The sequence below is a fragment of the Mytilus galloprovincialis genome, chromosome 3, assembly GCF_965363235.1.
Source record: "Mytilus galloprovincialis chromosome 3, xbMytGall1.hap1.1, whole genome shotgun sequence".
NCBI classification, from domain to species: Eukaryota; Metazoa; Mollusca; class Bivalvia; order Mytilida; family Mytilidae; genus Mytilus; species Mytilus galloprovincialis.
Window position 1 is genome coordinate 40,778,366 of NC_134840.1, and position 21,815 is coordinate 40,800,180.

The following is a 21,815-nucleotide window of genomic DNA, read 5'->3' on the forward strand; positions in this document are numbered from 1 at the left end:
TGAGTATCAATCACATTCTTACTTCATAATTCAATCCAGTCTTCAATTTTATAAATGAAGAAATGTCATGGGGCGCAGACGTTTCATACTGCTGTGTTAAAAAATCAATAGAGGTAATCCAATTCCTCTTTTTCCTGTCATGCAAAATATTTTACAATCTCTTATTAAGGTCTTAATACCAGTTCTACATGTCCCATATAACAACTACATGAATTGTCAAAACCGATCATCAGTCATTGTAGCAGTACAAGCATGATATCTGAAAAGCTGCTTACGAAAATACAACAAAAATAGGTCTGAGGAACCCCATCATATGATTGTGTATTTAAAGATCCCATGCCATGCTACTTTCTTACTTAAAATCAAAATATACTAGTACAACCTTTGATTTCAATTGAAATTAATTAAGTCGAACACGAAAGAAACAATCAAATTTAAATTCTCTTGAGTACTATAGTATCGTCTGATAGTGTCCAATTTAATATGATAGCAAACAAAAAAAATCTAGATTGCATATAAGGGATACATGTTGTTTACCTCATTGTTAATATAGTATTACCTTATCATGACAAATTGTACTCGAACACTGGTCAGATGTTCTTTATTTTTGCTCCTTAAGAATTGATCAGGCGGATTAAATTTTCTATCTTCATCAACACGAGTCCGATTAAAAAAGAGATTCCACATGGAACTACATTTTAACAAAATGCCAAATTTTCAGCACAAATATATATATGCTCAGATTAATATTTATTGTAATGTTTTTAGAAGTGTGCTTGCAAAAGACGTGTCCTTATTAAAATAAGGTTTAAATGTATAAAGTGGACAGCATGTACTTTGTAAATATTATATATCAGAACTGAAATGCAATGCATAACAAAAGAAAAAAATATAAATGTATCATTAATTGCAACTGTAACTACAATATGTAATAAGATATCATGCTGTATTTTAGCATAACAGCAGGGTGGAGAGTGTCGATATAGAAGACAACAGAATGAGTGAAGAGGGAATGCTGCATGTGATTGAACTACTGAATTACAACAATTTTATATCTAGCCTGGTAAGATACATACTTGTTTATATGTATGTTATTAAGTCGGCCTAATATCTTGACTTACATCTAGAAATTGACAATGAGGGTCGGTTGAAAACAAAACTTTCCGAAAAAAGAGATGATTTCAGCTTTCCAATTGTGAACTTTCCATTTCTAAGTAGCAACATTCCAGCAGCACCTGCATATGGGGTATATATCTCCCAATTGATACTATATTCCCGTGCTTGCATTTTCTGTCATGATTTTCTTGATAGAGGGTTGCTGCTCACAAGGAAGCTATTTAACCAAGAGTTTCAAATAGTGAAGTTGAAATCATCCCTTCGTGAATTTTACATACGTCATCACGAGTTGGTTGACCGTTATGGAATAACCGTTTCGCAAATGATATCGGATATGTTCCTTAAGTCGAAACTACAATCCCTTCCCTTTCATGAATGTGATCTACCGAATTAGACTATTTACCTGATTTTTTATCACATAAGCAACACGACGGGTGCCACATGTGGAGCAGGATCTGCTTACCCTTCCGGAGCACCTGAGATCACCTCTAGTTTTTGGTAGTGTTCGTTTTGCTTATTTTTTAGTTTTTTATGTTGTGTCATGTGTACTTTTGTTTGTCTGTTTGTCTTTTTCATTTTTAGCCATGGCGTTGTAAGTTTATTATTGATTTATGAGTTTGACTGTCCCTCTGGTATCTTTCGTCCTTCTTTTATACAGTTAAATTTTCACACTGCAATATAAAATAAATAAAGCTAGTATTTGATATTCTTTAACTCTTGTAAAAATTACCCAAGTTTGTGGTGAAATCTCTACAAATATTTACAAGCAAATGCTAATTTGATCATGCTGAAAGTCGTACACACATTTCAAATGGCCACTGCGTTGCTGATTATCAAGTTCTGCATACATATATCATTAAATATGGACATTCAAACAAAACTTCTTTCAGTGTACATATACACGTTCCTTCATTGCCCATACCTGTATTATATTTTAGTATTATTATTTTCATTTGTGTCAGGATATCTGAACATTTCTTGTTCGTTTTTTTCTTTATTTACATGTTCACATCCTCGAAGGATGGCGTTGTTCATGTGGTCTGCTATTATGTCTAAACTTTTTAGTGTATTATCAATAAAACTACCATGACTTTTTTGGGCACTTATAACATATTTGTCCATTGTTTACAGAGTCTTTCCAACAACAGAATGACGGTCAACTGTGCAGGAATGTTGAAAGAAGCTATAAGTAATAATGCATGGCTAACACATCTAAATTTATCAGGTATGGGCAAAATCAGTAAAATAAAATTTATATACATCGATACCAACTACCATTGCTATGAACATGTCTTGTAAATATTGATACCAAATGTCAATTCCATGAACAGGTATGAAAATATAGATATCAAATGGTATTGCCATGAACAGTTTTGGAATATAGAGATACCAAACTGTCCTTGCTATAATCAGGTGTTTTAAATATCCATACAAAATGTTATTGCCATAAAAGGTTTGTAAAATGGCGATATTAAATGTCATTGCCACGAAGAGATTTGAAAAATATCGATACCTAATTTCATTGACATGCACAGTTTTGGAAAATTACGATACAAAATGTCATGCCAGTAAAAAGCTTTGGAACATATCGATACCAAATGTCATTGCTATTAAAAGGTTTGAGAAATGTCATTGCCCTTAACAGGTTTCTCAAATATCGATTTCGAATGTCACGGCCATTAACAGGTTTGGAAAAGGGCGATACAAAGTGTTATGTCATGGTTAGATTTGGGAAAAAAACGATAGAAAGTGTTATGTCATGGTTAGGTTTGGAAAAGAACGATAGAAAGTGTTATGTAATGGTTAGGTTAGGAAAAGAACGATAGAAAGTGTTTTGTCATGGTTAGGTGAGGAAAAGAACGATATAAAGTGTTATGTCATGGTTAGGTTTGGCAAATAGCCAACACCTGATATTTACAGTTTGTTCTTATGTTGTGTTGTAAAACCACTGTCCCAGGTTAGATGATTGACCACACCGCCGTCTTTTGTGTCTGTCACAGATAAGAAACCTGTAATACATTGACTTCGTTGGTTGTTGACTTCAATTATTGATATTTACTTCTTGTTTTTTCTTGAATAAGACCGTTGTTTTTCTCCCTTTTGTAACTTACTATACTGTATGAGTTTTGCTCATTGTATTAATGTTCAGGCCTTACAGTTACCTGTAAATGTTTAGTTTTATTTCATTTGATCTCTTAGGATAGTTGTCTCAACATCTTATTTTTGAATTGGGAGAAAAAGCGATACCAATATGACATATTCATGAACAGGTTGTAAAAATGCTGCATGATTTTTTTTTCTGAAACGGGCATTATCTAGATGCTTGGTTACTTAATTAATATCATTTTTTTAGCGTTTTTGAGACGCGTTTTTTCATAAATTTATCGGCTATCCAGTGAGATCAACTGTGCTTTCTTGGCGATTTGTTCCTTTATTCATATGCGACTGATGTCCTCTCATAAAATTATTCAAAGTTTGGTAACTATGTTGAACGCATTTTCCAATTGAACTACAGGCAACATCAGATACAGATAAATCTACTTCATATCTTGACTTTCATCTGGAAATTGACAAATAATTTGACAAAAGAGATGAGTTTAGCTTCATAATTGGTAACATATAGATTCCACAACTGTAACAAGTGTATTACGATATTTCTCCGCTCTAAACAGTTAAATTTTAATGTTTAAAGGGCGAGGCTTATTTGTCTATAATTGATTTATTTTATTTTATCAAACAAATTATCTTTGTATAATAGATGAATTTGTAAAACATCATACAATTTTCAATTATACTAGTAGTGTAAAATCTTTGGTCATTTATAGGAATTATATATAATCAACAATTATTTAAGTGGTTACTCACTAGCCATAACCCTAAACTTTACTCTAATCAACATGTAATCCCTAGTTATACAAACTCACTGTTACGCATACATCGGGATGTTTGGTTGTTACCATATTGATACACCAGTATTCTTCACAACTCATTTTATTCAAATGTATCAAAATCTTATAACATTTACTGAAGTGGTCTTCTTGTAGTAACATACTTTTAAGAATTGAGCACATAGGTTCAAAACACAACATACGATCATTCAATTTGACTATCGTGGTAATATTACTAAAATTTAATTGTCACATCACTTTTTTTTCAACATATAGGTACGAAATTTGGCGACGATGGAGCGAAACATTTAGGCTTAGCAATAAGAGTAAGTAAAATGTGTTGCAGATTTTAAAAAAGAAATCAATATTTTCAATTACACATGTTTAGTCGTCTCAATTAAGATTTTCCTGCTTTAAATGTTTGCTAGCCATCAGTTACCGATTGTATTTGCTAACAAGCGTATAGCTTTTTCTTATACTTTTGTGGATATAACACTTTTGAACTCTCTTTCGAGTCGGTTATTTAACAATTTTTTTTAACTTACAATTAAAGGTGAAGTTAATTTCAAAATAAGACTTTCCGGTAAATATTTCGTTTATAGAGCTATATTAAACGTTATGTTATATGTCTGAAGTTACAGATACTTATACAACACGACTATTGAATATTTTGTTAAAACATTTTATTTGTTTTATATTCTATAGTCTAACATTTCCATTATATGGATGAATCTAAGTCATAACGACATAGGCGTTACTGGAGCACAGCATATCGGAAGAGCGCTTTGTAAGTACTTATAGAACTAATTGTAACATTTTCATCAATAGAAGAATGTTTTCATTAAATGATCAAAGCACATACTGATGTAATTGTAAATATGTTTGTTTAGTTACGAGATGTTTATTTTCTATGAATCATTACAATAAGATTTTCAATTTATTGTATTCATACTTGTGAAAACATAACTGAAATACTACTTAAAACGATTAAAAAGTGTTAACTGTTTTCTTTTTGGCCTTTCAATTGATTTTATTTCATCGATGACTTGCATATATATAAATATATGTAAATGTATGCTGTCTGATTAACGTAAATCCCACTGATTCTTTTATAGTCTGTTCAGCCTGTATTAATAAACATTGCTATGATAATTTTTTGTATTGTTTTCTTTTTAATTATATCAGCCATAAATGATACCCTAGAAGTATTAGACTTGAGCTGGAATCATATTAGACGCATGGGAGCTCTCGCAATATGTAAAGGCTTACAGGTACTTTTACTTTGAGACATCTTAAATTTAAATCGTAGACCAGAAACCAGTACTGCTTATCTAAACATACATGTATGTTTAGTTTGTAACTAAAGAAAAAAAAAAAGAAACAACTAAATTTCCATTGATTTATTAATTGGGCTGCAAACAATGAGGCTTCCTCTTCATCTACACTAGAAGTCAAACGCTTGACATTCATACAACACAAAATATAACGCTGCATAACATATACAATAATATTTAATATATAGACGAATTAAGGATTTAAAACATGAAATCAACAATAAATATTACTTTTGACCATATAAAATAATTTATAAAAAGCTTTTATATCAATGACAAGTCAAGTAAAAATAACAATGAAAATTTAGATTTTGCCATTTATAATTTACAGCAGATAAATTCATATTACCCAGTGGTTTATATCAGTATTATTTCAATTATGTCATCTTAGCTTGGAGATTTTATCTTTTTTTAAAGGAGGTTACCTCGACCATACAACTTGTTCTGACTGAATAGAATCAGTTTCTGGAAAAAAATTACTGACAATGAAACGATAAACAGTCGTTACATTTGTGCTTCTTGCTTTTTCAAAAACTAAGAAACATATGATGCATACAAGAGGGAAGAAAGATACCAGAAGGACAGTCAAACTCATGAATCGAAAATAAACTGACAACGTCTGGCTAAAAACGAAAAGACAAACAGACAAACAATAGAACACATGACACAACATAGAAAAATAAAGAATAAGCAACACGAACCCCATCAAAAATTAGGGGTGATCGCAGGTGCTCCGGAAGGTTAAGTAGATCCTGCTCCTCATGTTGCACCCGTCGTGTTGCTTATGTTATAACAAATCCGGTAAATAGTCTAATTCGGTCACATTTATGAAAAAGAAGGGGATTGTATTTACGACATAAGGAACATATCCGGTATCATTTGTGAAACAGTTATTCCATAACGGTCAACCAACTTGTGATGGCGTCCGTAAACCCTCCATGCAGTTATAAAAAAAGATGAAACAAAAATGTACATACAGTAGCTGTAATAAAAAACATCTGGTAAAATGTGAGAGACACATAAAAGGAAGGCTGATTGAACGATCAGTGTTTGGGACATACATTTGTTTTGCCTTTTTATAATTATGCTTTGCTTGACGAGAGAAGACACTCATAAACCAATAATAATATAGTAAATTTTATTTCAAGGAAAACTCTTCAATAGTGAATTTCAATTTATCTATGAATGGCTTTGGTATAGAGGGAAGCTTGGCTTTAGAGAATGTTTTTAAAGAAAACATGTCGCTGAAGTGTATTGACCTATCGAATAATCGTATCAATTGGGATGGTCTAGTATATCTTACGAGAGGACTACAAAAGAACAATGTGCTTAGGATTCTCAAAGTAAGTTGTTTCACTATCATATTACTATAGCATACACAAATTGATCGCCCTGAAGATCATAAAAAACATTTTATTAAAATAAAGTATGTCAATAAAGGTTTTGATTTTGTAAATATTGCCGGTATTTTTAACGACCATTCTGTTAAAGACCAAATTCCTGGATATTTTGATAATACTGAACTTCCTCTCATTTGTTATATTTACAAGAAATCTACCCGAAAATATGTGTTTAATTATAGCCAATTGTGTAAAGATGTAAATATCACTGAAAATACACCTATGTCGTGTAATTGCAGTAATTCAGAATACACCTATGGACCAATTTCCCATGTTATAACAGGAGACCTTAACATCGTTCGCGACCGAGAGTTAAAATCATTCCTCAGTAAAGGACCTAAATATCGTCCCCCGTCAACTATTAACTGGAATGAGTGTCGTAATATCATCAACGACTCACTCCGCGCCTACTGTTTGAAATGGGTAAAACGGGAAAAAGCTGACAAAAAATCTTTGGACTCTTTTTTTAATTCAGTAATGAAGATAGTTGATATTCGAATACAACATTTTAAAGAACATTTTACCCTCAACAAAAACTATAAAAACCCTATTTTGCGTATCAAAAATAAACTAACAGAACTAGCCAAGGAATTTGTTTTTGTCCCGGCTGATAAAGCTGCTAATAATATCATTATTGTTTGACGTAAATTTTATATAGAGGTTCTGCAAAAGGAAATCACGAATTCACCAACATTCCAACTGACTTCATTTTCAGAAAACGACATCTGTAACAAACATAAACTTTTAGCTACTTCTTTACAAGCAGAACCAAACACAATGAAAGTCCCAACTATGTACTGGCTTCCGAAGCTGCACAAAAAACCTTACAAATATAGATTTATTTCATCTTCCAGCCATTGTTCAACTACTAAATTGTCTGTTTTACTTACTAGTACACTTGCTACAATAAAAAACCTGATAATAAATTGTTCAAATAAGGCCTTTGAAAATAGTGGAATTAATTACTTTTGGAGTGTCAAAAACTCGTTGGAAGTACTTGATAAATTGCATGCATATATTGGTGATTTTGAATCTGTTCAAAGTTTTGATTTTTCTACCCTATATACCACTTTGCCTCATATTCTTATTAAGAAAAAATTCACATCCCTAATTAACTGGGCATTTAAAAAGTCGGAATGCGAGTACATATGTTCAAACTCTTTTAGATCATTTTTTAGTAGCAATTGTAATGAAAATTGATAGGGTATGTAAACTTGGTGTTTTAGGACCCTCATATTCAGGGCCGACCATCTATGACTTAGTATTACATGGTGCTTTATGGTCCTAAATTATGGAGCCTGTAAGCCCTAATTATACACGGTACACGGTAGCCCTAATATGTATGGAGTCCATAAGCCCTGGTGCATATAAGCCTGATTGCCCATAAGCCCGGTTGCCCATAAGCCCAGAAACTCTGGTGCCCATAAGCCCGGTTGCCCATAAACCCTGTATCCATAAGCCCAGAAACTCTGGTGCCCATAAGCCCACAAGCCCATATTGCAAGAGAAGGTATATAAGGGAGTGATAATTGTGAAACACCAGAGCTGACGAGAGAACGAGATTAGAGGATTGTTAATATTACTTAGTGTGCTATATCTGTATATACTGTATATTCTGTTATTACGTTATTACTGTGTATTGTGTTTTATGATACTTGAATACACTGTTGAACTTTACACAGCGACTTCGTGTTTATTTTAGTCAGTCAGAGAAAAGGTCCAAGCAACACAAGAATCCCTCATTTTATATACGCAAAAGGATCTTCTCGGGTCACGAACTACCCGTCGACAACACCACCGGGAAGGTCCCCCGAATTTTTGCGTTACATTGGTGGCAGCGGTGGGATATATTTATTTTTGTGTTGAATAAGGATAATTCTTTATTGGATTTAAAACAGGATTTTCGCGTTGTGCTAGGATGGAAACTCCTAGAAACAGGATATACACTCAGGCATATATGCCTTCTGAGGTAAGACAGACACACTTTTATACCGATAATGGAGTCTATGATAGTCGCTCTCCATATGACTCCGGAATTGAAAATTCCACGGTATGTGGGACCCCTCAGCCAAAGCACCTAGGAAAATATACAGGCTTCCAAACGAATGCCGGATTATTTCCACAAGAGGAGCAATTTGGTCTGGGTACGGAGGTTCCGGGATACGATGAGGAAAATATAGAAGAGAATAAACAAAATTGGGGAAAATTTTGGTTAATTTGGATAACTTTACTCTCTGTCTGTACTGGCTTAGTAGCAATAGCCTGGAAATATTTTCCGTGTAACGAAGTAGTTAAAAAATCGCAGGAGTATGTGATGACCGGATTACTAGGAATCATAGCTTTTGTGCTAGTAACGACCGTATTAAAAATTTTAATACATTTTTGTAAGACCCCGCGTGAACAGGATGTTGTAGCGTTGCCAGGGCGTGAACAAAGGGGAAAACGATCTAAACAGTCAACGATTCTCAGTAACAATAATATACGGAGCATGACAAGCCCTAACCAAGAATGTGGGTATGTCGATGCACCGAACAGCCCTTACTATGCGCCAAATAATTCTATGTCCAGTTACATAGGAAAAATGCCAGTTAGCCAAAAGTCCACGTTGAATAGCCCAGTTAATACGGGACATGAAAACCAGGACAATTTGGAACACAGGCAAATTCCTGAACGCAATGGACACAACGATAATATGAATGTAGCTAGCTTTGATGCTTTTAGTGGATCAGATAATGCTAGAGATTTTGTTTCTGTTGAACCAAACAATAGACCGGGAACCGAGTTCACGAATGTAGGGGCACAAAGTAAAGAGATGGGAAGATTTTCAGCACGTCCCTCCGAATATCCGGTACGGCGTACGTTCTTGGGGTCAAATTCAGACGTATGGTCGGAATTTCTCCAATATTTTGAAAATATTCGGGAGTTAAATTTGTGGGACGATGAGAAAGCAAGACGAGTATTGCTCAGTACGTTAAGGGGCCAAGCGGAAACCTACGCTTACGGGCTGCCTTTGATAATTCAGAGAAATTATCAACGTTTAGCGGAGAAACTGAACGATAGATTCGGGCATGCTGCAATGAAAGAGAGGTATATTGCTGATGCTAAACTACGGAGGAGGCAACCAGGAGAATCCCTCCGAGATTTTGGTCAAGCTATTGAAGACCTGTATAGGCGGGCTTATCCAAACAATCCTGACATAGTTGAAGAAAACGCTATGAAGTCGTTTTTAGACAGATGCGGCCAAAACGAAGAATTCCGTTTAAATATAAAACGCACTAGACCTAGAACTTTACAAGATGCTGTTTTATCGGCTGTGCAAGAAGAATGTTTACGGTTAGGTGAACAAGATTTATTTCAAGATGCCAAACCCGCAAATCGTTTAATCTTTGGAATAGACGGCGAAGATGATGGTGGCGAAATAAATGACGAGAACGATTTTGAAATTCCCTTTTCGTCAGGGGAGAGTTATCAACCTCAAAATGATTATAGGAGTGAAACCTATAGAGGGAGAGGATCCAAGTCGAAAAATAATTCTCGACAAAATAATCGTGGGAGAGGAAATTCTAATTATTCTAACCCAGCACGATCAAGAGGGGGCCGGGGTTTTAACCGGTCAAATGACTCCTCTGATCCGTTAAACTAAAACGGACCGGTACCTTTGGCCAGGTACCGGTCACACCAACGCGGCCTTACGCGAAAAATTATGCAAGGAAATTTGGAATTAAAAATCAGAAAGACAGAAGAAAAAGAAATGATAAAACTAATAAAAATTCAAAAATTCAAGTATCTAAAGAAACTAATCCTTGCAACTTAAAGCAGACGCCTCAAGAGGCGAAAAATTGTGACGATGTCACTACGGCCAAGAATCTAGAGCACCCTAATTCTCATGGAGCTCTAGTTCGTGTTTACGGTGTTGCTAACATGATGGTTAAAGGTCATATAGAGAGTGTTCCTATCAATTGGAAAATTGACACTGGAGCTAAACGAACTTTCATTACGGAACATGTTTTTAATTCAATTATTGAAAAACCGCAACTAAGTCCAGTTAACGCTAACTATATAGCCGCTGACGGACATAGTTTGAAATGTAAAGGAGAAGCTGTCATGCTGGTAATTTTCAATGATCACGTTTTTGAACACAAGATCATTGTAGGAGGAGTAAAATATAACTTACTCGGGGAGGACTTCATTCTTAAAAACCGGTGTACGTGGGACCCGGATGAATCAAGTTTTATTATTAAAGGAAGTAGATTTCCATTAGGCGGAAATGATGGTAAAAGTGGATCTGGCAGAGTGGTGGCCTTACAAACGATACTGGTTCCTGCAGGACACGAGGCGATTGTAAAGTCCAGCGTTGTTAATAAGTTAGATTCGCCCTGTAAGCAAAGTTTCCTTGGGATATTGACACCGGAAAAATTGTTTATGGAAAAGTTTGGTTTAGCTATTGCTAGGACACTAGTAGATTCTAACCAATCTGTAATATTTACACGAGTTTTTAACCCCGGATCGTCTGATGTTACAATTTATCAAAATACGCACATGGCACTGTTTACGCCTATAGATAAGGTAGGGCCAGTCTTGGACCTAAATGTTGATGTTCCGATTTGCCGAGTGTCCGAAATAAGCGAAGACACTTGTTTATTACCTGAATACCTTACTGATGTTTACGAACGTGGTTGTGTTGGCCTCACGGAGAAGCAGCAGCAGAAGTTTAAAGTATTTCTTTGTAAAATGCAGGAATGTTTTGCTAAACCTGGGGAGGTAGGACGAACTAATTTAGGCTCACATTCTATCAAGCTGAACGACGAAAAGCCGGTGAGAGAGCCTCCCAGACGGATTCCTCTCTATAAAAGACAAGCAGTTGAGGACGAAATCAACAAACTAGAGGCACAAGGACTTATTGAAAAATCAATTAGCCCTTGGTCATCGCAAATTGTAATGGTTCAAAAGAAAGACCAGTCCTGGAGAATGTGTGTGGACTTCAGAAAATTGAATGAAAAGACCGTAAAAGACGCCTACCCTTTAACTAGAATTGATGAAAACCTCGACACCTTAAGTGGAGCCGAATGGTTTACATCCTTAGATTTAAATATGGCGTATCACCAGGTTCCATTAGAAGATGGGGATAAAGAGAAAACCGCGTTTGCAACACCAAGAGGGGGTCTATATCAATTTGTGACTATGCCGTTCGGTCTTTGTAATGCGGCCGGAACGTTCGAGCGAATTATTGAGAAAGCGTTGAGTGGACTACAATGGCATATTGCTGTTTTGTACCTAGACGACATTGTAGTTTTTGGAAAAACGTTTGACGAGCATTTTGATAATTTAGAAAAAGTACTCGACAAACTAATGTTAGCCGGATTAAAATTGAAACCTAAAAAGTGCACTTTTCTTCAGAAAGAAATCACCTTTTTAGGTCACGTGGTATCAAAATCCGGGGTGAGAACAGATCCGGCCAAATTAGATGCGGTAAATAAAATACCAGCTCCAACAACAATTACAGAGGTACGAAGTTTCCTCGGCCTGACCTCGTACTACCGTAAGTTTGTAAGAAGTTATTCAAAAATTGCAAAACCTCTGTTTGATCTTACTAAGAAGGGACATTGCTGGAAGTGGACAACGGATTGTGAATCAGCGTTTCAAGAGCTTAAAAAACGGTTGACTTCAGCACCTATATTAGCATACCCGCAAGTAAATGGAGCTGAATTCATACTGGATACTGACGCCAGTAATTTTGCTATTGGCGCGGTATTGTCACAAGTACAAGATGGAATGGAGAGAGTTATTGCCTACGGAAGTAGATCGTTAGATAAACCGGAACGCAATTATTGTGTGACCCGGAGAGAAATGCTAGCTGTAGTATTTTTTACCCGACATTTTAAACATTACTTATTGGGTAGACGTTTTACTTTGCGTACCGATCATGGATCGCTCACATGGTTACAAAATTTCAAAGAACAAGATGGGCAGATTCATCGTTGGATCCAACAGTTGAGTCAATTCCACATGAAGATTGTCCATAGACCTGGTGTCCGTCATGGTAATGCCGATGCTTTATCTCGCATTATCACGTCGACATCCGATATTTGCAAACAATGCAAAATGCCCTGGGATTATGAATACCAGGGACCTGAAGAAGTAGAAATAATTGAGATGCAGGAAGGAGACGGAATAAAATTGAAGAATAAAGTTTTGGAAGGTCAGTCTATAGGTGGAGTTACTGATAAAAGTCCTGAAAGTCCCACAATGTCATCAAATAATTCTGGAGACATGGATGGGCAACTAGATTGTAGTATTCCAGGAGAAATACCTATTGTAAGGAGGGGGAGAAAGCCCAATCGGCCCCCGCCAGCCAGACGAAAACCACTTCCAAAAATAGCATTGGACATAACATCTATGAGACAGCAACAAGAAGAGGATGATATAATGGGGGAAATTTTAAAACTAAAAATTGAAAATGCGGAAAAACCTTCAACAACGGAAATAAGTAGTAAGAGCAAAGAATTCAAATTTTGGATATCAAGATGGGAGTTGTTGGAAGTTAAAAATGATGTCCTGTGTTTGTATTGGGTTGAAAAGAACAACTGTGCAAAATGGCGTGTGTGCGCACCAAAGTCCGCAGTTAGTGGTATACTTTGGTACTTACATGACGCTAGAACCTCAGGTCATTTAGGGATAAAGAAAACAGTAGAGCGAGCCCATATATGTCCGTTTTATTGGTGGAGTATGCAAAGATCGGTGAAAGAGTATGTTCATAACTGTGAAATATGCGAAGAGCGGAAAAATCCAGCGCACAAGAAGAGGCACGCTCTGAAAACACACTTAGTCGGTGCTCCCTTCGAGAGAATAGCTACGGATATCGCTGGCCCGTTTCCATTGTCTGACAACAAAAACCGTTATGTGCTCGTAGTAGGGGACTATTTTACTAAGCTTACAGAAGCATACCCGATGCCAGATATGCAGGCGGAAACAGTTGCCGACATTATTTTTAGAGCATGGGTTAAAAGATACGGCTGTCCTATTGAATTACACTCCGACCAGGGCAGACAATACGAAAGTACTCTTTTTCAAAACATGTGTGAGTTACTTGAAATAAAGAAAACCAGAACAACTCCATTGCATCCTCGTTCTGATGGGATGATAGAACGTATGAACCGAACGATTCAGGACATATTATCAAAGTACATCAAGTCCCACCAGAGAGATTGGGATCAACACTTAGATTTTCTTACCATGGCCTATAATTCAACACCTCATGAAAGTACAGGTTTAACACCACACCGTTTGGTATACGGACAGGAAATGAAATTCCCCTTGGATATTATTTCTGAAAGAATTGAGCAAGACGAACCCCAGTCTGAGTTTGCATCTGATTACGCCAATAAATTAGAAGAAAGGTTGCGGGAGGCACATGAAATAGCGAGAGAGCATTTAAAAATGTCATCAGAGCGACAGAAATTTCAATACGACGGAAATGTTAAAGAAAAAATATATTCTGACGGACAGTTAGTGTGGAGAAATCAAAAACAAAATACTCCAGGAAAGAAAGCCAAGATTTGTAGGAATTGGACCGGGCCGTGGGTGATTATAAAAAAATTAAGCGACGTTTTGTACAGAATTCAACATGCTAAAAATTCGCCCCCTGTTGTGGTTCATGGAGACAATTTAAAACCGTATCGGGGATCAAAGAAACTTAAATGGTTTAAACCAGGAGTAATTAATGAAAATGTAACAGTAAGTTTTCCAGATGTCGACAATTTCCTGCAATCGGAAGATTTTGAAAAGGACAGTGAAAATACGGAAGAATTTGCCAATGACCTACCCAAAGAATTGCCGGATGAAAGTATTATTCCGAACCACCAAAACGAAGATAAATGTATTGAAAATTTACCAGCTGTTTCGAAAAGTCCGCAAAAGCCCGAAAAAGAAACCCGAGGGAATTCCAGAATTATTCTGGGCAAAAGCCCGGAGGCCCGGAAAACAAAAGCCCAGTTTCCGCATCTGAAATTAATTAGCATCTCACCGGATGTCGCGCCTGCGCAAGAAAATCAAAACAGTGGGAAAGATAAACATTACACCACGAGGAAAGGACGCCAAGTTAAAATACCAGAAAAGTTTAAGGATTTTATTGCAAATTATATAATGTCAAGTGCAAAACTTTTTGATTGTGTCGATTGTGGGAAGGAATACGTTAGCCCTAGAAACCTAAAGAGACATAGGAATCAAAAACATTCAGAATATGTGCAGTGTCGGTGTTGTCCATATGAAGACTGCACAAAAATGTACTGCAGAATTGAGTACATGACGTACCATCTAGAGGCAAGACATAAACTTTCTAGTGAACAAGCCAAGATTAAATCAAAGAGCTGCCCCTTAGTCCGAAAGAGCCGCACGGAATTCGAAGGATCGCGACATGGTTCCGTTTTACATGCTGTACCAGACTCGCCACCAGACTCGCCACCAGAGGCACAGATTGAACCTGTTGACCCAGAAAATCAATACCAGGGTCCAGATGTTTTGGATATATTAGTAAGAAGTTGTGAATATGACAACCTAGAAGACCTAATAGGTGAGGTGTCTGAAATTCGAGATTTTGATTTTCAACCTGAAGAAAATAAATTTAATTTGGAAGGTTTTTTTGATGACAATTGTAATCCAAGTGATATAAACATTAATTTGTCAGATGATGAGTGTTGCGACAATAATATGAACACACCAACATACTGTGTTCCAGACAATATCCAGGAAAACAACCATTTTAATAACATGTATGAGAATATATCCTCACCTGAAAATATGGATGAATATATATGCAACAATAACACGAATGATGACCAGATGGAGGATTTAGTGTATGTATCCGATGACAATGTGTCAGATTGTGGAAGCCAAAAATCCACAAGTAGTAATTCAACAAATACATGTACTGAGGATGAAATTGTTGAATCCGTAGAGATAATTTCTGTTTCCCTAATTAAAACAGTCACCGAGGTAGCCGGGGTTAAACAGACAAGAACCGAGCAGAAGTTTTCTTTCACTGGATGTGCTGAACCGTCAGACATTGATTGGAATGACTTTTTCCGGTATATGCAAGACCAAATACATGAACATTCGATTAGCCAAAATAGAAGGACAACCGTGCCAAAGCCAGATGTAGAAGAGCTATAATTAAAAAAACACTTCAAATTTAACTTTTGTAAACTATTTTCTTTTGATTTTGTTGTCTTAAAATTTGTTATGAATATTTGTTAATATGCTTTCACAACTGATACATGTATTTCTATGTTAAGTAGGTGAGTGAGAGTTAGTTGTGCTAAACCTGGTGCGTATTGTTGAATTCCTGTCCATAATGTGCTTATAAATTAAAAGGGTGCTAAAGAACTTATTGTTCAAGACCAATCGGTCAATTCATGTTTATATCATGGTCATTACTATCGATTCACTTGGTTGAATTATTTTTTTTAATCATGTATGTTGATATTTTTTTTTATATATATGCAGTCTAGTACATTTTTGGTATTATGACTTTGTTTTATAGGTACATGTATTTACATGTATGCCCCAATTTTTTTTTAACATGTTTTTGTTATTATAATTATACTGAACAGTGGAAGTTCAGTTTTTCAAACGGGGAGGGCTATGTAATGAAAATTGATAGGGTATGTAAACTTGGTGTTTTAGGACCCTCATATTCAGGGCCGACCATCTATGACTTAGTATTACATGGTGCTTTATGGTCCTAAATTATGGAGCCTGTAAGCCCTAATTATACACGGTACACGGTAGCCCTAATATGTATGGAGTCCATAAGCCCTGGTGCATATAAGCCTGATTGCCCATAAGCCCGGTTGCCCATAAGCCCAGAAACTCTGGTGCCCATAAGCCCGGTTGCCCATAAACCCTGTATCCATAAGCCCAGAAACTCTGGTGCCCATAAGCCCACAAGCCCATATTGCAAGAGAAGGTATATAAGGGAGTGATAATTGTGAAACACCAGAGCTGACGAGAGAACGAGATTAGAGGATTGTTAATATTACTTAGTGTGCTATATCTGTATATACTGTATATTCTGTTATTACGTTATTACTGTGTATTGTGTTTTATGATACTTGAATACACTGTTGAACTTTACACAGCGACTTCGTGTTTATTTTAGTCAGTCAGAGAAAAGGTCCAAGCAACACAAGAATCCCTCATTTTATATACGCAAAAGGATCTTCTCGGGTCACGAACTACCCGTCGACAACACCACCGGGAAGGTCCCCCGAATTTTTGCGTTACACAATAAACAAAAGAACTATGTCAATTGGACATGCTTTGATACTATTTATGCACTTGAATTTTTACTTGATAACATTTTTGTTCGCTTTGGAGATTCCGTATATCGTCAAGTTATTGGAATTCCAATGGGGACTAACTGTGCACCACTTATTGCGGACCTGTTTTTGTATTGTTATGAGTTACAATTTATGACTAAAATTAGCAAAGACCCATCAAAACAACATTTGATACAAAAATTTAACAATACTTTTAGATATTTGGATGATATATTGGCTCTAAATAATGACGACTTCAGTATGTATACTAAAGAAATTTATCCTGTAGAACTTACTTTAAATAAAGCTAATGATAACAATGACCACTGCCCTTTCCTCGATCTTGATATCTATATCATAAACGGGAAGCTTAATACAAAAATTTATGATAAAAGAGATGATTTTTCATTTCCTATTGTTAATTATCCATTTTTAGATGGTGACGTTCCCTTGTCACCATCTTATGGTGTTTATATATCTCAACTTGTACGATTCGCTCGTGTATGTAACAATGTATTAGATTTTAGCGAGAGAAATTTATGTATTACTGAAAAATTATTACACCAGGGTTTTCGATATCACAAACTGGTCAAAACATTTACTAAATTTTATCACCGGTATAAGGAAATAATTCGTAAATATAACTCAACATGCAGACATCTTATACGTTCAGGTATTTCACATCCAAAATTTTATGGAAATATTCTTTATAAAGCACAAAAATGTCAGTATTCTCCTCAGAAACTAACAAAACCTTTAAATAGACTTATTAAAAGGGGATATAGTTACGATACTGTTGTCAGGTCATTAAAGATTGCATATTTTGGCTTTAACATTGATTCACTGATAGGGTCTTTGCATCGGAACTAAACACATTTATTTCTAAAAAAACAGTTGTTGGCATGACACGGGTTATGTTCTTCTCATATATTTTATGATAGTATGATACTAAACCCCTAACGGGAGGGATTGTACCTGATATTCATATGATGAAGACATAATCTTTCAATCAGTTTAATTGAGGTCTGGAGCTGGCATGTCAGTTAACTGCTAGTAGTCTGTTGTTATTTATGTATTATTGTCATTTTATTTATTTTCTTTTGTTACATCTTTTGACATCAGACTCGGACTTCTCTTGAACTGAATTTTAATGTGCGTATTGTTATTCTTTTACTTTTCTACATTGGCTAGAGGTATAGGGGGAGGGTTGAGATCTCATAAACATGTTTAACCCCGCCGCAATTTTGCGCCTGTCCCAAGTCAGGAGCCTCTGGCCTTTGTTAGTCTTGTATGATTTTAAATTTTAGTTTCTTGTGTATAATTCGGAGTTTAGTATGACGTCCATTATCACTGTACTATTATGCATATTTTAGGGGCCAGCTGAAGGACACCTACGGGTGCGGGAATTCTCGCTACATTGAAGACCCATTGGTTGCCTTCGGCTGTTGTTTGCTCTATGGTCGGGTGGTTGTCGCTTTGACATATTCACCATTTCCTTTCTCAATTTTACTCATAACACATTTCCTTTCTTCAAATCACTGTAAAAAATATAGGTTTTAGAGTCAATAAAATGTGTATTAGAACACTTAACTAAATACTACTTGTGATCATATACATCTGTTATATATCTTAAATCAACAATATTATTGATGATATTTATATAGAAAAACAACATGCTTCTAATGGTGTCTTACTGCTTAAGAGATGGTACTGGATACATTTACACTTAATATCTGAGGTGACATTTTTGTTTATTTAGGTTTTCTAAAAATACATTTAAAGAAGAAGATTAACGTGTTCATAAGATATGTCCTCATAAAATCACACCAAACTAAAATTATGTAAACGCGCATAGATTACAGTGAAATCAAATGCCTTCAAATTACATTTCTTACTGTTGTAGCTTGGAGACAACCCATTACCTGTTGATGGGATACAGAATCTTTTACACGCAGTTTCAAGTCACAGGAGTAACTTAACTCATCTAAGTCTTGAGGTATAACATTTAATTACAGGATATTGTCCAATAAAACTAATATTTTAATGTATTTACTATCATTGATAACTTCATATGGTAATTGGAAGGGCTCCTTACATGATATGATATGTCAAAGTTTTGTTGAATGTCATCATGACAATTTATGTCAATGGTGTACCGAATATTACCAGTTTGTAGGTACTCTTGATGGTAACCATTAACTGTCACTTGTATTGTTGCTCAGGTTTCTTCATATGAATAACCACAAATATTTGAATACCTAGTAGAAACATATTTAAAGGTATTTACAAAGACCGCAAACAAATTACGATCTGTTTCCTTAAGTTTTTAATCTTCGTTTTTAAATAAGACAAGTTATATCAGAGGGACGCAGTAACAAATCAGGAAAATTTAACACTACTTCTTATCTTTTTGAGTTATGAGCAATTATACATGTGGAGCATTGCCAATAATTGTAACGAAATTCAATGTTCCCCGAACGAGCCGTCACCGAATGAAACTTATATTAGAATGTGTATTTATATGGGCAGCTCGAGGAATGACAAATTAGGAGCTGGATCTGCAAACCCCTCTGGATCACCGGTTTTATGTAGGATTTGCATTGCGTAGTTTATACTTCTACTCAGTTGTATTGTGGAGTCTATTGTATTGGTTCCTCTCCATTTTTCATTTTCTCTGTGTTTCAAATGTTTCTGATATTTTCTTATTGTTTCTCTTTCAATAAAGAATCAAGTAATAAAAATGAGATAAATATAAGATTTAGATATCAAATATAAATATCATATATAAATAGTCTTTGTGTTATTGTTAATTTAGAAAAAAAAATCAACTGTAAGTTATTGTTATGAAACAATAATCATGCATTAAGAACAAAAGTGTTGCTTCAACTGTCTAAATTATCGATTTCATTATAGAATATTCCAGTCAACATTAAAGTTATGGAGGAGGTTCATATAATAGCTTCCAGGCGATTGTTTACTATAACCCATGGCGGTGTGTTGGACTCAACTGACATGTTTGGTATCAAAAGAGGTAGAGGTAAGTCCAAATTATAAAGAGGATATATGCATATATTTTAATAGTGTGATTGTATACACTATCTATACCATTTCATCGATATTCCTTGAGCAGGGACTCTCGGTGCAGATGACTTCACCTAGGGTTGATTGGATGATTCATGTTGCTAATTGTGGTGTTGTTTCATCTGTAAAGTGTTTCATATAACCATGGTGTTCTCTGTTTTTATCTGACATGTGGGTTTTGATTTCTTCTCCTTGTTAAATGTCATTATGAAAAGATCCGAGATTAGTATTTGTCAAATGTCCTGAAAACTTGCAATGGTACAAACATTAAACCCTTACATAATGCTGGCCTCATAAGATTTTGGCTATACTATGTAAACTTTCCAAATATTGATGATCTAAAAGAAATGCGTATTTAGACTTCTAATATTTTAAAAGTACCAGATGAAGGATTTTACAAAACAAGTGTGTTGTACACACTTAATATTGTGCAATTTCAGACGTTTAAAGCGATAAGGTCACATGTCAGATGATGTAACATATTCAACTTTTTCTAGTGAAAGCAGCTATGGCCAAAATAAACGATATTTTTATAAATCAACACGTGTTAATGTCAAAATAAGTGGTGTCTGCTAGACGTATTTAAATATTCACAAGAAATTATATTGCCAAAATATAGGATTGTTGTCTGTTAAAACATAGGTTATCAATTCTTTCAGGGTTTGAAACAAACAATAAGGAGAAGCAAAAGTAACTGTTCTTGCTGTTCTATAAGTGAAGACACTTTTACTGAATATCTTTTTAAGAAATACTGATAAAAAGCAAAAATAAAACTTCATAATTTAGGGCATAGGGATCTAAACATTTACCGTATCTGAAACACATACTTGTTAGTTAATCTAGTTTATTATTCAATGCGTACCTGTTATTTCTATGTCTTGACTGTATGTGCATATAACTTATTGCTTTGTCTGCAGTGTGATAATCAAATATTTTAATGTGTAACTTTCAGGACCAAAATATATTAGTACTTTAAGCGTCATTCACAGTAAGCTTTATCCGTTGTTGTTGTTGTTTTCATACTTGAATGCTGAATGATGCATGCATTACATATTTTATCATTGACTACTGACGTTCAGATTGCTAGCTTTTGGCATTTAACATGTCAACGATATAACTGGACTTAATTTCATCTATCACATATCAGTTAATAACTAATTTGTTATAGGTTTCACAAATAATATGATTTGAAAATTATGATAAGGTTTATACACTCAAAGGAAAATTATAATTTCTAAAATATGTGCATCCGAGGAATTTTATTTTGGAATTTCAATACCTTCATCACGAACGTTCAAACATCGAAACATTGATATAGTACATATGCATCATGATTATTAAATAAGCGATATGTCCAAAAAAGAAACCTTCGCGGCTTGCTAAAATATTAGACAAAATAAAACAAAAGACCTTTCGCTATTTCGTAACACGGTAGTATGTACTTCCTAGCTAGGTATATTGTGGTTACATTTTAAGATGCAATGTACTTTTCATTAAATAAACAACTGTGCCAAAATGTAGAGTAATTAGATATGGTATAAATATAGGAAGGTGTGGTGTGAGTGCCAATGAGACAACTCTCCATCAAAATAACAATTTAAAAAATGAATTTCAGTGATACCACTATATAGCAGAAATCAAAAGATAAGAATGTAAAAATTATATACAAGTGTGGATTATC

The 21,815-nt window shown here is 35.1% G+C and overlaps 1 protein-coding gene across 3 annotated transcripts in view; it reads left to right on the top strand.

Annotated features, from left to right (window-relative positions):
• The window catches only part of LOC143067940 (uncharacterized), a 40,937-nt gene that overhangs the window by 13,949 nt on the left and 5,173 nt on the right, over positions 1-21,815 (top strand). For 2 of the 3 annotated variants that reach the window (XM_076241587.1, XM_076241585.1), the window contains 9 exons: positions 956-1,063; positions 2,248-2,341; positions 4,281-4,330; positions 4,710-4,791; positions 5,190-5,275; positions 6,487-6,681; positions 18,957-19,049; positions 19,967-20,090; positions 21,087-21,122. In XM_076241587.1, the coding sequence (XP_076097702.1) occupies positions 956-1,063; positions 2,248-2,341; positions 4,281-4,330; positions 4,710-4,791; positions 5,190-5,275; positions 6,487-6,681; positions 18,957-19,049; positions 19,967-20,090; positions 21,087-21,122 (868 nt within the window). The remainder of the gene's footprint in view (positions 1-955; positions 1,064-2,247; positions 2,342-4,280; positions 4,331-4,709; positions 4,792-5,189; positions 5,276-6,486; positions 6,682-18,956; positions 19,050-19,966; positions 20,091-21,086; positions 21,123-21,815) is intronic. The other variant, XM_076241586.1, reaches the window with a different exon arrangement.